Below are 17,831 nucleotides of genomic sequence, written 5' to 3' on the forward strand. Positions count from 1 at the left end.
AACAACCCGCTACTAAAGTTATGAATTGTTGGCGATTCGCTTGGAACTGTTAATTGTTTATTCATTTAGAATTACGATCTTCCTTGCATCACCTTATAAGATAGCAGGAATATGGATATGTCAGCTAATTAGGGAACCCATCAGTCCTTCCTCTATGTCTGGTTCAACAATACCACATGTATGTGTATAAGGCAAGAGACGAGAATATTGCACGGCATACCTGAGACATTACTTTCGATTGAAAGCCTTATTTAAATAAGACTGTTTTGACTTCTCTACGGAGATTTTCAGATGTCTTGTATGTATTTGATATATCATTATTGAGTATTCCGTGCCTTTCATGATGCCTATTCTGATTCTTTGGGTTAAGTATACGAGTACATATGCACTAGACAAGATTTAAAAAAAACGCATTGCTACGGTACGATGCCCAAGAGGGCTTTTTAAGATTTTTGGTAATTGGTGGTACATTTTTACAGAAAACTATCGGAAAAAATGTATATTTTGTAAGGTTTTCAAATAAATCAAATAAAACAAAAACAATAGTACATCCATGAACATGTACAATGCCTTTGCTGCTTTCTTTTTGTACGATGTCCAAATTAATAACTGTGAAAAAGTAATCAAGAAAACCAAGGTTCTAGGGGGAAATCAAATGAAAGTAATTCAGGGACAAACACCAAACAAAGAGAAAAAGCCATACACAACAAAAAATATAAAGTAACTAAAATAATACATACAAAGTAACAAAAGCAAATGAGCATCTCGGACTCAACCAAAAACTGGGAGCATAAACAAGGTGCACCGGGAGGGTAAGCGTCCTCTATTTTTCTAGAAACACCCGCCGAGTCGCTCATCAAAAGTTAAGTCCGGGGTAGACGAAAGAGATAAGAAAAACTATGACACTATGAACAAATCGGTTTTCATGGTGGAAATGGATACACCGTAAAGATCCACGAGTTCACGATGACGACCACAAAATTTGTGTAGTGTTGACTTCAATCTTGTAGCAACATAACCCTGTTCCAGAAGCCTAACTGTAGGAGTCTACCGCGATAAAAAAAGTCTACGTAGTTACGGCAAGCTCTGGCATAATATTTCAGTTTTGACATGAAAACTCCATAAGCAGGTGCTGAAGGATGTTTTCACAGATGAAAGGAAAGTTCACAATTTTGAATGAAAAGTCATAACGTTGGTAGTAAAGTTTGGTCAATAGTTTTCCTTTACCATCGATCTCTAAGTATATGTCAAGATATGAGGTTGACTTTACAGTGTCTGTAGTATCCTTTATCTCAAGTTCGTTGCGATGTATCAAGTCCCCGAAACCAGGATTGCTTACCGATAGTACGTCATCTTATAGCAGAAACTGAGATTAAAGGATCTAGCGAAACGATGTCTGCATCAGATCAGCTATAAAGGCAACCTCTTTAGAGTGTAGGAATAGGTCACACTGGACAAATATGTTGTCGATAAAAAATTCCAGCATTTTGAAGACATGTTTCGGTTTATTTGGAAGATAATTCGGAATTATTATATATAGGTGTACCATCGTTTTTTGGAGAAACAACGATGTATAATGTTTTTGAGTCGGGATTTTAAATGAGTATGAAGAATAGAAGTATACAGTTATGAAAAAGCATAGGTTTTAATGCTATTATATTCTGAGAATATTCTTGACTTGAGTTTCTCCAAAAGATCTAAATTTTTCAGGATCCACATGGAATTAAAACCACAACGGGAGTACCAAACTGTGGTAACTGGAGACCCTCTTTGAAAGCTGTGAGTATAGAAGTAAAATGTTTTGAAAGAGGTTTTGTGGTATATTATGTAGATCAAGCTATGTTTGTATGGATTTTTGTTGAGTTTAGAAATCCAGTACATAGACAGTGAATCACAATCTTCATCTTTGGTAGAGAGATCAAACGAGGATAGCACAGATTTATGGTTAACCACTATCTCTTTTTTTGAGAGTGTAGTGGCAGTATAGGTCTTATCACTGCTATTATTTTCTACCTCTACCTCTGATAATAATCATTGGCTGTAATACGTTTTGCAGACAAAAACAATGTTGCTTTGGGCTTTGTCTGATGGAACGACAACATATCTGTCATGTATTGTAGACAGTGTTTTAGCAACATCTGGGTCTTTAAAAATTGATGTAGCGTTGGCACTCATTGACCTACTTATAACTTTCGTTCGCTTGAAAATTTATGGAACGTGGTTCACGGTACTTGGGACCTTTAGAAAGGATATTACGCAGAGATTCGTTTTCGATGATAGTTAAATATCCCGTAACGACTTGACCGGAAGGACCATATTTGGATGGAGAGTTTTTGCAAGAACAGTCAGGTGGTTTAGCCTTAAAATCCTCCATCTTGAGGTTCTGCAATAGCCTTTCATAATTGAAAATTTTGTATGCAATGGGTTAAATATAGGAATTTGAAATAATCGTATTGATTTGTCCTTAAAATATGGGGGAATATGTTTGTGACATTATTGTGATGGAGAATCTTATGCAAATTTATTGCATTTATACCTCTGTTCACAAACGGTAGTGGAAGAAATGATCTTTTTTCTTCATCTTGACCTTTTACACAAACCGGTTAAAAGAGTCTCGAAACCAATATCCAAAATAATGACAAGTATGCATAGAGATGAGATGGGTTTAGAAACAGGTGTGTCAAGATTTGTTTTGTAAAAGGAGTGTAGTAGAGTGAGCGGAATATAATATAGTTCAGTTCGAATGTGATGAAGTTCAAAAGGTTTTGTATAAAAGAAAGAAGACCATCTATGGAAACATCATATATCTTAGGTGACATATATTGGCGATGTATCTATTACAAAAATACCCATCCTATCTCTAACCTATATTTATATATCAAAAAGATACAAGTATCAAAATAGTTAGAATGAGAAGCACATCCAAGATATTTTGAAAAGAAAAACTAAGCAAGCGAAAAAAGAAAGACAAATTATCTATTTTTGTAATAAATTCGAAGTCATAAAATAAAATAGTGATGGCATCGTTTATATAATTTTTTTTTTTGGAAACCTATAATACAAGCCCTTGTCGTATAGCTTCTGTTTTATCGACGGCATCGTGTGTATGTCTACCTTCATTCATGATCTGCACACAAGCATATTTTATTTTGCTTTTAGCAATAAATTTTACTCATCATTTGCCTTGAATCCTTTTTCACTTCGGCATAAGTTATCTTAGCAGACCTCGCACAATAATCACCGATGTTATGTATTTATTAATTTTATTCTTGAGTGGAGAAAAGACTTCACTGGTTACATTTTTGACACTAATTATTCTTGTTTCGAATATTTTCAGAAAACATCAAATCAGCACCCAAAACTACAGTGCTTCAGATAAATTTGAAAAGTTCACATACATTTGTTGAATAAGTGCCTTCAATGAAACCAGTTTTATTTCTGTTCATGCATGTGTTAGACTAAAATTGTAGACAAATATAACGCAAACTATGAAAAATTATCTAAATTGTGTAAAAATAGCTTATGTCATGAGACATTTTAATGTAGAAATTATGTACCGCATTTATCGAACTCTTCGATATTTACACATAAATAGTCATCTGTATATTCACAACTACTGACAAAATATTGTGTTATTCAATGTTTGCGCTCTATATATTTTTGTATGATTATCTCAATTTTTTGCAAAATTTCCTTAAAAACATCGTTGAATCAGTAATTTGTGTCCTCATCTTGACTAAATTATTACACAACAGTTTGTATTTACTGTATATTAGCATTCAGATAGTATTATGGCGTTAAAATGTGCGAATAGAAACTTTCATTTCTTCTATTACCGTTTGTCATCAAAGGTATCGATACAATTAATTTGACCAACATCCTCCATTACAATAACGTAACGAATATTATCCCCCGTATTTCAAAGACAAATCAATATCGATTATTTCATATTCCTATATTTTACCTATAGCATCCAAGATTTTCAATTATTAGATGCTATTGCATGGTCTCAAGTTTGAAGACATGCAAAAACGCTCCATTGAAATATGGTCCTTCCGGTTACGTTGTTACAAGAGATTTAAACATCATCGAAAACGAATCTATCCGTATAGTCCTTTCTAAAGGTCCCAGGTACCATGAGCCACGCTCCATAAATTGGAATTATAGCTTTAAAGTTCTTATGCCGTGGAGGACTACACAAGATAATGAATCAAACGATAACACGAAGACATTGATTTTTTGTCAGAGTGGGTAAATGCTGTAATGTATTAAATTTTTAACCGTATGAAAGTTTAAGTAGTTCAATGAGTGTCAATATGCTATCAGTTTTCAAAGACCTCGATGTAGTAAAAACTCTGTCTATAATACATGACAGATATGTTGTCGTTCCAGCAGACAAAGCCCAAAACAACATTGTTTTTGTCTGCAAAAATACCACTATTCCTTCTTTGGAGTGTGTGGTAGCACACTTATTACTGCTATGTTTTTTACCTCTACCTCTAATAATAAGCATTGACTGTAACGCGTTTTGCGTTTTTTTGTCTCTCTATCAAAGACGGTGACTACAATCTACCGTCTATCTACTAGATTCCTTAACTCCACTAGAATCCATAGCTAGATCTGTAAAACGTACCACCAAACATCTTTTGAAACCTTTCACTTCTGTACTCACAGACGTCAGAGGGTCTCCAGTCCTACCGCACGCACTTGTTACACAAATGTACTCCCGTAGTGGTATTAATTCAAGGTGGATCTTTAAAAAATCGAAAGATCTTCTGGAATCACTCAATTCATTGATTATTTGATTATTGTCAGAATACAATAGCATTGAAACCTGCGTTTTTTTTCGACACTTTATACTTATATTCCCCATAATCAGTTAAAATCCCGACTCAGACACATTATACATGGTTGTTCCTCCATAAAGACGGTATATCTAGATACAATTTTTAAGTTCTTGGTAGAGATTCTCCATAGTTTGTGAAAAAAAAACCAAATTCAAATCATCTTTAAAATCCTGAATTTGTTTTTATCGACAACATATTTGTCCAGTGTGTGGGGCACATTTTTCAACAAACGGTCGGCATTCCAAGGGTAAGAAATTGTGCTCCTCTACTAGCTGAGCTATTCCCTCACTCTTATGAGACTGATTAAATAGCTGATCTGATCATAAAAAAGAAACATCGTTCAGCTAGATGATTAAATCTCACTTTCTGCTATAAAGATGACGTATTATCGTTAAACAATGCTTGCTTCGTCGAAATCATACATCGCACCTATTCCAAAGATCTTATGATAAAGAATACTACAGACCCTGTGAAATCAGCCTCATATGTTGACCTACACTAACAGATCGATGGAAACGCAAAAAGACAAACGCGATGACTTTTTATTCCGTATTGTCAACTTTTCTTTTAACATCCCTTCAGCACCTGCGTATGGAGTTTTAATAGAGGTTGCCGTAACTATCCAGTCTTTTTGTTTCATGCTAGACTTTTTACAGTTAAGCTTCTGAAACTGGGTTGTGTTGCTACACGGCTGAAATCATCATTACAGAAGTTTTATGGTCGTCATCATGAACTCGTGGATCGTTACGGTGTATCTATCGACACCATGAAAACTGAATTGTTTAACCTGTCATAGTTTTCATTTCCGCTTTGTATACATTGGGCTTGACTTTTATGATCAACTCGACGGGTGTTTCTAGAAAAGCAGAAGACGCTTTACCATTCCGGTGGACCTGGTCCATGCTCCGAGTTTTCAGTAGAGTTTGGTTCTGACTTGGTACAGGCACTTCAAACGAAATGGTCGGTTTAATCTAAGTTTTACAGCGCCCTAACCCTCCTTCTTCCATTTCAGTGTGACTATACCAGTAGTGATTAAACAAAAACATTTGCACGCTACGTGTATTGTCATAATCGGTAAATCAGTGGTCACATCAGCACTGAGAACGATTAGAAAAAACAACCATTGCTCACTGTTTTAAAAGAAATGTGTATTTCTCAACCAAAGAATGATATCTAAAAAAGTGAAATCTATATGCCGGAGATGAAGGATATTGCTGTACAGGAAAGGGTAATGTATGTTATAAACTGAAGTCGTCTATTTTATCATAAATCTTAGTGCTGAGATGACCACTGTTTTCAAATTTGAGATGTACGTTAAAAAAAGATGCAGAACAGGCTGTTTCTGTAGTCTCCTTTATCTGGAGCTCTGGTGGATATATTCACGGTAATCATTTCCCAAAAGGAAGGTTTTTGATGGACAATACATCATCAGTATACATATATATTAATTTAAAGGATTTAGTATCTTTTAAATATTTATTCTTTATGAGGTTCAGTCTCGTATGAATATAAAAACAAATCGGCTAAGAAAGGAGCACAGTTAGTGCCCGTTGGAATGACAACTTGTTAAAGAGTAACCGAGGTTATAGCGGTAATCAAAAGAATGTAATCCATGGACAAACACTGGACATGAAAAACAGACATACACAACAAAGAACATAAAGTAACTAAAATCATACGTACAAAGTAATAAAAGCAAATAAGCAACTCAAACTCCACTAAAAACTGGTAGCATGGACCAGATGCACAGGTAGGATAAGCGTCATCTGCTTTTCTAGAAACACCTGCCGAGTTGCTCATCCAAATGTGATAGATATATCATCAATGAGGAAATCAAGCATATCGCAAATCTGATTTTCTGTGTAGCAAACTTTGCCATCATGCGATATTTTAGACAAATAAGTGTATTTGTAACCGAGAAAAAAAATTACGAATAAGTCCTTTCAAACGAGATTCTAATTTATCATGTGTTAACGTAGTATATAGAGGTGAAAAGTAATAAGTTTGGAGAGAAAAATAATTTCCGAAAAGCTGCGGGATTTTAGATTTTGCAGTAAATCTTTAGAATTTTTAAGTATCCACATATGATTAATGCCACTACGAGAGTAAGTGATATTGCAATAAGCTTGATGTCCATCCTTCACTGCGGACAATATCTCTGTAAAATCAATTGACATCTCTGACGTGGAGCAAGATGAAGATCCTACTTTATACCTTTCTTTGTATAGATTTCTATGAAGTCTGGGAATCCAATACAAATAAGGTAAGTCCTAATATTTTATTTCGATGTTGAGAGAAGACATGAAGGACTTGTGGTTGTTTAGGATTAAATCTTTATAAAAAGTAGTACGTTTGTATGTGGCATTACCTGGGATGTTACTTTCAGTGCCCAATTCCTTAATAAGAAAACTTAGATAATGCGCTTTACAAACAAATACTAGGGTCTTTTATTGACACATTTCTGGAGATTTTCAATACGATTCCAATCCATTCGGATGACACGTATTTAATCTGAGAAAGACTAAATTTCTGGTTCTTGGTCCTTTTCTCTCTTTTATCCATTACATAAGCGCGGTGTGCTGTCCATTTATATATTGTCAGTTATCGACTTGAGTTCAGTAATTACATTTTATCACCAATCTAACTTGCTCCTGCAAAATGGCATTTTTACACATGCTTCTTTCTACTAAATTGGACCTGCAGACAATTGAATTTTTGTTTTATCTGGATTAAGTACAATTCATAAACATATGTACATGTAGATAAAGGTCCTATTTATAACCGGTCGTTTTTAAAGCGAATTATAATTAATTCATAAATAAAGTTCGGTTATAAGTAATAACTATTTGAAGTCTATTTTCAATACAATTTCTCGAGTCTTAATCTCTTCATACGATTAAATTTTAAAGGCATTTAGGATTTATGATCAATGTGCAATACTAGTATTTTGCAACTAAATGTAAAAGATTGATATCGTCGTCTCAAAACTACTTAAAACGGATCATTTTGAACAAAGATTTATGCCATAAAATAAGTGACGAAACAGAGGAGATGTGTCTATTTTCAATTACGAATGTCTATTATGCTCGTAACAACAACAACAACAACAAAAAAATGTCGGGAATTTGAAAACAAAATATTAAAGTCCACTCAATGATGATGGCAAAGGAAATTGAGTAATTAATGATATATACGGTCTTAGAACAACTCTGTATTTATTACGAGAACAAAAAAGGCATTTCTATCATCCAAATTAGAGTACATCTACAAACAGTCGAGTTTAATCCTTTTTAAGTTACCAGTTAAATAAAGTTGAAATTAGGATTTTATAAACTTAATTAATGGTAACAGATGTTTAAATGACCTTTAAATCATATAAATGATTGATTGATGTCACCTTTCTTGTTGACCTAGTTACATGTTAATAAAAATTACTGTGTAAAAATAAAGACATAAAATCTGCTGACAAACAAAATGCTTTTATTTTTTTTGAATTCATCGTTTTACAAACAAAAAAAACCCGTATATTTAACAAATAATCTGCATTTTGGCATTTAAAATAATTTATTTATATAACGTTCCATGTAATTATCAACCAGCAATGTATATTGATTAATTAACTTTAAGTTTAGAGACGTTTTGCGTATGTATTTCGTCAATTTTAAAAAAGGAAAAAAATAAATGATTTGTGGTAACCAAAAGAACGGGTATGGTGAAACGTAACGAATGCCCCTAATATCCTCGCGCCAATTCCATATTCTTAACAATTTTAACCCTTGAAAAAAACTTGTACAGAATAGGCGTAATATCAATTGTTATATATGGACAAATATCCATAGTGAACTTTGACCTGAGTCAGACAAACATGTAGAACAGGACAATTAATTCCAACCAATACTTGGATGTCATAGCAGAATATCAGTTATATGTTTTACTCAAAATGAGGTGTACATGTATTAACGACTTTTAAATCTTCGACATGCTTGAAAAACGATGGGTAAAATAAAATATATACGCGAAAGAATTGTTTTAAAAGCAACCTTGTGCCAGTTCAAACGATTATTTGCTGTCCATGAAGACATTAAGACTTTACCTTAAGGTTTGGAGATAAGCGGAAAAAAACAAATCACGTTTCGTTCTCCGATTTTTAAATTGTATTCCGGTCGATTTTAGTGGTCTCTAATATAAATGATATAGAAAAAAGATAGCCGACGCAGTATTTTTTTTTTACTTCTACGTTTCTACATTTCTTTCAAGAAAATAACACTTGGCATGCAATTTTTACGGTTCCGATAAAGGTTTTTTTAACTCAATTCCAAATTTTCGATACAGATTTTTCGAACGCCACTAAATTATCAGTATTTGGCCAATCGGGAAAAAGAACTGCAATCAGGTGACTTGCTTTTCCAATAGAAGAGCGTCTTTAAGGCCAAAGGGTAAATAGCGAAGCTATACCGACTGGGTCGGAAAAAAATGTGTTGGAAAAAAAATCTACACACATCAAAGGACATGGAAAAACCAAAACACCCACCGTTCTCCTCACATAATGTCACATCGAAAAAGCGAAGGAGCAAAAAGAAAACTGACACGGTGAGCAAATTGTTTCAAATAGGTACGCCATAACAATACCGCTCTACGAGTTGATAATGAAGACAATAAAACTTTTGTAGAACAAAAGGGACCCATAGTTCCTGCTAAACGTATGTATTGTAATATTGAAACTCCAAACCCTGGAGTAGAATATATATTTCCACAGATGAAAGAAAAGCTGATGACACGTTATCGCGATTGATGTATAGTTTGACCATGATCATTTTCTTTCCATAGATTTTGATAGGTAGGTCAAGACAAAAGGTTGACTCCACAGTGTCTGAAATGTCATGCATCTGGCCCAATATTCGTAATGAAGCTTGACCTGAGTCAAACGACAAAACAGTACTGGACAGAAGCTAAGTTCCAACATATACTTGGATGTCGTGCTTGAATATCAGTGGCATCAACTTCTTAGAGTAAAGTGTATAAGATACTTAAGAATCCTTGGGATGTTTTACAAACAAAAGGATAAAACAAATGTTTACACAAAAGAATTATTTTAGAAGCACAAGTGGCAGTTTCAATAATAATTGTGGTGTTCCGGAGGACATTCATAATATTACCTTGGGTTTTGGAGATTAGCGGGAAATTAGAACACTTCGTCCCCCAAATTGAAGGTCAATATTTGAATGGAATATTCCAGGTGCATTCCAGAAATCAAAATGATATAATCCACGATAATTACGACTAGGCAGGGAGAATAAAAACACAAAACAAAGCCCTAAAATAACAAAAATAATACAAGCAAAGAAGGAAATGTAAAAATAAAAAATACAGACTACACTGAAAACTTGAGGCATAGGGTGGTAGAATTGGATATATGGTAAGCCTCCTGTGATTTTTTTTGGTCAAAATTTGGCAGGGTTACTCATGAAATGTCACATCCGAATAGAAAAATGAGGAAAAGAATACTCTGACAATGTGAACAAATCGGTTTTCATGATGCAGATGGTGACACCGTAAATAACAACGGATTCTTGATGACGACCATAAAACTATGTAGTGATGACCTTATTCTTGAAGCATCATAACTCTACTAACAAGTATAATTTTAAGATGTGACGTACGTATTTTGAAAACCCCATACTAAGGTGTAAGTAATCCTTGTAATTAGGAGGGAACATTGTCTGTAGCCGAAAGTAAATTTTAAGAGATGGGCTCGTTACTTCTATAGAAACACGTGTTATACCTAGTATTATATAATTAAAGAAACAGATCCTTTAGAAATGCTAATAGTCTAATGGAACCCTAAATTTGAACAACATTAGACCCAAAGTACTTATTTATCATTATTTGTTTAAAAATAGCCTTTTCTTTTCGTGATACTTGATAAACGTATCTTACCTTTTTCTGATTTTCATACAAGCAGAAAAAGATCACGCAGGAATGACATAATTTAGAAGTAGGTCAATAGGGTAGAAAAATCCAAAGTTTTTTTTTGCTATTCTATCACAATTGCTTTAACAAAAGAAAAGGAAATGACAAATCAGATTACCTTCACAGAAGAAGAAATAACAGTAATGGATATGTATATGGAGAAACCTTTTGACAAGATAGCACATGGAACACCAAAAGAACAACATATGACTAACAACTCGTTCGAAAAATTGGGTAAAATATACAAATAGAAAAACAAACAACTCAAAAAATTAGGATTATCCAAGAAAATGAGCTTTTCTTACTTCTGAAATTTAGTAGCTGCTTTTTAAAAGCAAAGCCTTTTAACAGAGGAAAATATATTTGACAGACAGGAGTCGTTGACGATATTGGAAACTGACACTCCATACCAGTCAAAAAGGCTTAAGTTACGACATTAGAATGTCTAAAATAAACTTGTAGACTTTATTCAATAGGCAAAATATAATTTTCTTGTAGTTTAGGCATTGTTGAAAATGTGTTACGAATAACGTTCTTGTGCAAATGAATCATAAGAAAATGCAACAATCAATTATGAAATAAAATTTAAAGGAGATTAGATCACATACCATTACAAACAGGAACATTGCATCTGTCCCAGTGTTTTCCATCAAGACCATTAACGTAACACCATGGACCTCCACCATTGTCTCTATCATTATCAGGAGTCCTACAGTAGTTTTCATCCTCTGAAAGATAATATCCACCATTTTTCCATGGTTTACACACATAGCCATTCCTGGTTACATTGATAATTCCACTGTAAGTAAGGTCATTTATTGTTTGCCTACATCCTGCAATATTGAAATTTGTTTGGAAGCCGTAGAAAATAAAATGCGGAAGTGATAATCAAAAATAGCAATTTTGTCAGGAAGAGGATACCGAAAGCGTGTATTTCTTTATTTTTTCTACAGAAAACAGCATTTGTTGGTTAATGCTGAATCTCTATATGCATTTAACAATAAAAAAAAACCTTCAAAATTCGCTTTAAATCGATTCAAAAATGACAAAAAAAAAAGTCCAACTTTCTCAGTACATGTATCATGTGACCTAGCTAATTGTCACATGATTAAGCACCTAGCCACCCGTGTAATATACACTGAAACCCTAATTACACTGTAACAATTGAGTAGAAATAAAATAATGAATGAGATAATGAAAGTTTGAAATATCTTTGATGAGATATCGATTTTGAAATAGTCACTGCTATGAACATGCACATGCATGTACATTAATGCACGTACTTAGAACCGCGTCACTGTTCTTTACATGGGATTTTTTTCTATAGATATATATGAATCAAAAAGTTTTTAATATTTGTTTGCTCTAATATCCGTATAAATCTCCTCGATAAAAGATTGTTCTACATTATGATTTACTTTTGCGTTGATTGTATTATTGGAAATCCATTCATCTTACATATTAATTGGGAAAAAAGAAAACACACTCACAATAGTTCAACACTAAACAGAAGAGAAAAAATAATTCGTCATATTTTATTTTATGCCTCTATGACCAGATTACCAATGACTCCTGTTTTACTTTATTCAGCATAATACTGGTTGAATATGCACAAAACTTTGTTTATTTCTTTTATAAACAAAAATAAATTTTCTCTTTTGATTTTGTTAAAATCGAAGATTAAAACAATTTGTTTTAATTTAAAAAATGGAACAAATTTGAGTTTATTAAAGGGAGATAATTTCATTTCTTCTTGTAGGCACTACAGCGCCTTATGTACCCTCATCCGTTTTTGTATAGATTCCAGCTACAATGACTACAAGGCATATTCAAATAAAAAGACATGAAATTGGTTATTTTCTCTTTCTATATTTGATGTTTATTTTTCAAGGAGCATCTTTATAAACATTGAAATATTTTCCTTTATATAGTAAAACAATACTAAAAATAAATCGACAAAATTCTTAGAAAAGAAATAGTGATGATTGTAACTTTGTCTGTGGAAAATAATTACATATACTTTGAATGGTAAGATAATTGTAACATAAAATATATTAGGCGTTTTTGGGGAAGAGAACATCAGTCAGAATTAAACAAGTACAATATACTGATCTTGCTGATAAGTCCTTGTACTTTTAAGGAAGCTGTCTACCCGAAATCTGAAAAAAAGTATCTTTGTGCGTAGCTCCAGTTTGATTTATTTAAGGAATATGATTTATTTATCATGAGAAGTTCCGATATATTCCTTAATGAATTGGACTTTTTGTTCTAAGTTATAAACGCATAAAGCAATTAAAAGAGAAAAGAGGTTAAACACTAAAAAAAAAAAGTTTTGACGGCTACATAAAAAAAATAATCAGTAAAATTCACCGTTTTATAACTATTTCAGCAATTTTCAATTATTAAAGTTGTTCATGTTACCGTCTATACATTTTTATGTGCTTTTTTCGATTCTACATACATGTAAATGAATTAATTTGTACAAAGCATATTTGTGAATGCTGATTTAAGATACAATAACATTACCCAGATATCTCAGTCAAAAGTCATTTTGAACCGTAGTTAATTGATGTTCATTTAATTCATAACATACTGACATGAGAAAATAGGTAAGAAGATAGATAAAGGAATAGAAATTCTACTGATATAACTTTTGTGGATTTCGTTTTTAAAATTTATACAATTTGCAATATTTTCTTAACATGGAAAAACGAACAAAAATGTATTGGATATTATGGACAACATAGTTGTTTGAGTTCATTGTGTGAAAACACGGTTTGGGAAAAATAACTCACAGCAGCAGAGAAAACGTATTCTCGTCCCAATGCCAAAAGAAAAAGGGGAAAAAAACATGCAAATGGGGTCAGTGCAGATATATCAACTGATTTGAACACAAGTCTTGATTTTTATAAGGTTTGCTTAACTTTCAGATAGACTAAATCAGAAATTAAATTTTTCTTGAAGGATTTTCTCACCAAAATGATTTAATTGAAGTTATAAAGGACCTGGTTAAAGTAAACGTAACATATTCTGAAAAAAAAAATGGTTACAAGGATAGTGCAAAATACTTAATTACGTTTATACTCAACCTTTAAAAGTAAAATGATCAATTTCAAAAGATTCAGAATGTGATGATGAAGATTAATGCAATTTCGATTGAAAATAAAAATTTAAATAGAAGAAAGCTACAGCAACTTAAAACAAATGAAAATCATATGAAAATAAACACATAAAAGGTTGCCAGGTTTATAGGTTGCAAATGCAAAAAAATAGCTACAATGAATATAATTAGAAAAAAAAAACAAACTTCTGTTAGCATGCAAAAGCAAAACCCTCGTCATGATTTCATTTCGATAGTAATATATGATCAGAAAGTGACACTGGAAGACAAAGATATATCGGCAAGTATAAACGTGAACGCAAGAAACAGAGACGATCATTATACACAATGTAGCGAACCGAATAACATAGACTACACATTAAAAAACTGGAGATACAAGACGTCACATAAAACAACTATAGCACTATTAATATGAAATCCGCAACGAACCAGGAAATACACCAGGTGCTCTGGAAGGGTAAGCATGTCCTGATCCCTGGAACTCATTATATTGCAAGAATATGTAACCCGGTAATAGCCTAATGACAACAATGCAGCTCCGAAATTCACACTAGAGCGATATCACTCAATTCAACAAATTATCTTGATTTAAATGATGCGGAAAATGTGGAATATTTTCCGAAATAAACTAATTATACCGATTAAAATCGTACCAAAACTTACTTGAAGATTTCTAAGGAAAGGAAAATACGATAGTTGCGTGACTTATAATTGTAATTGACAGCTGAAGTGAATAATTTGACCTAGTCTCTTTGACTACATCACTGCAGCTAGAAAGTGTCGAGTTCGGTAGGTAGTCAACTTGGTAAGACGTGGGATCTTATTGAAGCTATGTAGAGTCATTTGTGACATATCGGTCTATCATATTGTGATGTCGACAATAAAACGTCAGCGGTGAACATACCCTTGCATATTTCATAATATCCGCGTTCTACAGAGAAAGCCCCCCATGTGTAGATCACAGACCAGACACTTAGGAATGAACTGTGAAATTGACAAGTATTTCAATTTGGGTTCAACGGTAGAACGTATGATTATATACAGGTGAAATTTTACATAATGATATCAATCAAAGACTGATAGAAGTGATGTAACTCTAGTTTATTTCATAATATCTACAATGTGATAGTTCTTGGTAAAAAGCTAAATTTTAAAAAATTACGATTTTTATTTGTTTATGTATGCAAATATTTGAGAACAGTTCGTGCATATCAAATTATTAAAAGTATGTTAATCATCATATCTATGCAAGTTTATTTCATGGCTTTTGTTGGTATCTGTTAATTTCTACTACAAATTAGTATATTATTTAAAATGATGTTTTAGACAGGGACTAACTTGTCTGATGATTTTATATTGAAAATTGGCATGACTGAAATAAAATGACATTTCATTTAATAGTTTAAGTTTGAGAAACATATAATAATCAAATAATGAAATGTAGTATATTGTACACATCTTATATAACTGAATATGAGGGTGAGATCCATGAGGGTGTTATCATTCCTTTTATTCTAACTACTCTTCTGCAAAAAATGTATTTTAAGTCAATTTTTGGTCTTTTCCTCCGCGAGACTCGAACTCGTACCGCTGTGACATCTCTGGCAACACCGCCTGCACAAAGTCCAGCGCCCTAGACCATAGACCATAGATGTCACAGCGGTACGAGTTCGAGTCCCGCGGAGGGAACGATCAAAAATTTGCATGGCAAATTTGACAGTTCTAACATCGTTGGGAATTTTTCAGACCTGTCTATACGTTTACACATCTTCCCTGTATCAATTTGATCCGATGGAGCAGTGTAGTGAATAGAGTCCTTACATTCTGAGACGTTTGGATAATATTGATTTGTTGTGACATGCATCATTAATTTGATCCTCTACTCTACATAATAACATCTAAATGATATGTCCCGTACTACCATATATCGTGTACTAAGTTACAGCCCTAGATTAATCCTACGAGGAGGAATGACCCGGCCAGCGAAAGCTATATTCAATATAGCCTTGCTGGCAGAGTGGTCTAGGGCGCTGGATTTTGTGCAGGCGGTGTTGCCATAGATGTCACAGGAGTTCGAGTCCCGCGAAGAGAACGACCAAAAATTTGGATGGCAAATTTTAAAGTTCTAACATCGTTGGGAATTTTTCAGACCTTTCTATACGTTTACATATCTTCTCTGTATCAATTTGATCCAATGGAGTAGTGTAGTGAATAGAGTCGTCACATTTTAAGACATTTATATTTATATTTATATTGACAAAAATGTATTGCTATCAAAAACAAACAAATGACACATATTTCCATAATAACATCATTTACATCGTGTAGCTTACACTTTTAGACAAATTCAAATTACTAAGCGTACTCAATTTCTTTCAGGGAGGGAAGTGGTGGTTGGTAGTATCATTTTTCTTTTAACCATACTATACAAACTAAAACCTGTTTTTGCAAATCTGTACTTCGTCATAAAATCTTAATTTGGTATTGACAAACATCTTTTTCCTCCTACTGTGTACTTTTATCATATTATATATTTATTGAAATAAACGTATTAAGATATGTTTAGACTATTTTGTAAACAAAACTGACAACTAATACTATTAGTATGATGCATGTATTAACATTAACAAGACGGGGATAAGATACATGTTACTTAATGTTTTTGACTAAAAGTGTTCAGATTTCAAACATGATTGAACATATAAAAAAAACTACTTCGAAGATTAATCAAAGGAACTAAGGTTATAGTGGTAATAAAAAAAATGTAATCCAGGGACAAAGAACAGACACGGAAAACAGATAGTCCATGGGCTTGGAAGGTCCACCATGCACCCCCACACATCAACTTCATGGTGATTTTTAGGTACCTTTATACCTCCCATTACCGAATCAATTTGTCGCGAAAGAATATTCTCTGATTCTTTTTCAATATAAGCCTATATTTGTACCACACTTTGTCAAAAGCCAAGTTTTTGTGACTCAATTGTTTGAGCGTCTAAGCCTTCCTGGGATAGCATATGTGAAAAAAATGAAACAAATATAGGTATTATCGTATAGCCAAATTTCGCAGCTTTACAATGGTACCAAGGAAGTGTCGGTAACACGTAGGGTTTTGAGGATTTTCGATTTTTCACATAAATTCGACTCATATTGTAATAAATTATTACTCAACTAAAACGTCTCAAATTTGATATCATTCGATAGATAATTGAATGGTCTACATATATGAACCACGAAAAACTAATTTTCAACTACGGATTTTTAAAAAAAAAATGTTAAAAATATTACCCTTACCCCTAGAAAACTGGTCTCAGTATCTACATTGTAGAACTCGAATTTTAGGCATTCATAATTAAGATATTGCTGTACCCAACATCTGTGATTAATTAAGGCGCTTAGATTATCTCTTTTTTTACCATTACTATAAAATCGGTAAAAGGGGAATTTTTTAGAATTTTAGAATTTTCTTCTACATCACCCGATATTGTCATTTTGTCATATTACCGTAGTTTATGCAAGCTTTCGTATGATACGGTACATTACAGTCCCTGTATGGGATAAACTTCCCACTTGCCTCATACCCCATTGCCCCATTGCCCCATCCCATTCCCCATTGCCATACCCCACTGCCCCATGCCCCATTCCAAATAAACACATCCCCCATTGTCTCATGCCCCATTCCCAATAGCGCAATTCCCCCATTGCCCATTTCCCATTGCATCGACTTATTTCCTGTTGTCCAATGCCTATTCCCCATTCCGACAAGAAAATCAGTAAATGTTTTATTAAATACATATAATGAATTAAGTGTATTTATGTTTGCTGCAATCAATATTAGAATCTCGCCGACGAGTTCGAGAATTACCGAAATCACACGGTATTTGCATTGTTTA

General features: G+C 33.2%; 1 protein-coding gene across 7 annotated transcripts in view; it reads right to left on the reverse strand.

Annotated features, from left to right (window-relative positions):
• LOC148630243 (uncharacterized) overlaps window positions 1-17,831 on the reverse strand; it is an 88,417-nt gene that overhangs the window by 59,528 nt on the left and 11,058 nt on the right. For 6 of the 7 annotated variants that reach the window (XR_015919180.1, XM_088564075.1, XM_088564054.1 and 3 more), the window contains exon 2: window positions 11,426-11,650. Coding sequence is in view for 6 of the 7 variants with exons in the window: in XM_088564075.1 (XP_088420201.1) it covers window positions 11,426-11,650 (225 nt within the window). In the remaining variant the exon portion in view is untranslated. The remainder of the gene's footprint in view (window positions 1-11,425; window positions 11,651-17,831) is intronic. The other variant, XM_088564060.1, reaches the window with a different exon arrangement.

Source organism: Perna viridis, chromosome 1 (assembly GCF_037379345.1).
Source record: "Perna viridis isolate PV_CMFRI_1.1 ecotype Kerala chromosome 1, ASM3737934v1, whole genome shotgun sequence".
Lineage (NCBI taxonomy): Eukaryota > Metazoa > Mollusca > Bivalvia > Mytilida > Mytilidae > Perna > Perna viridis.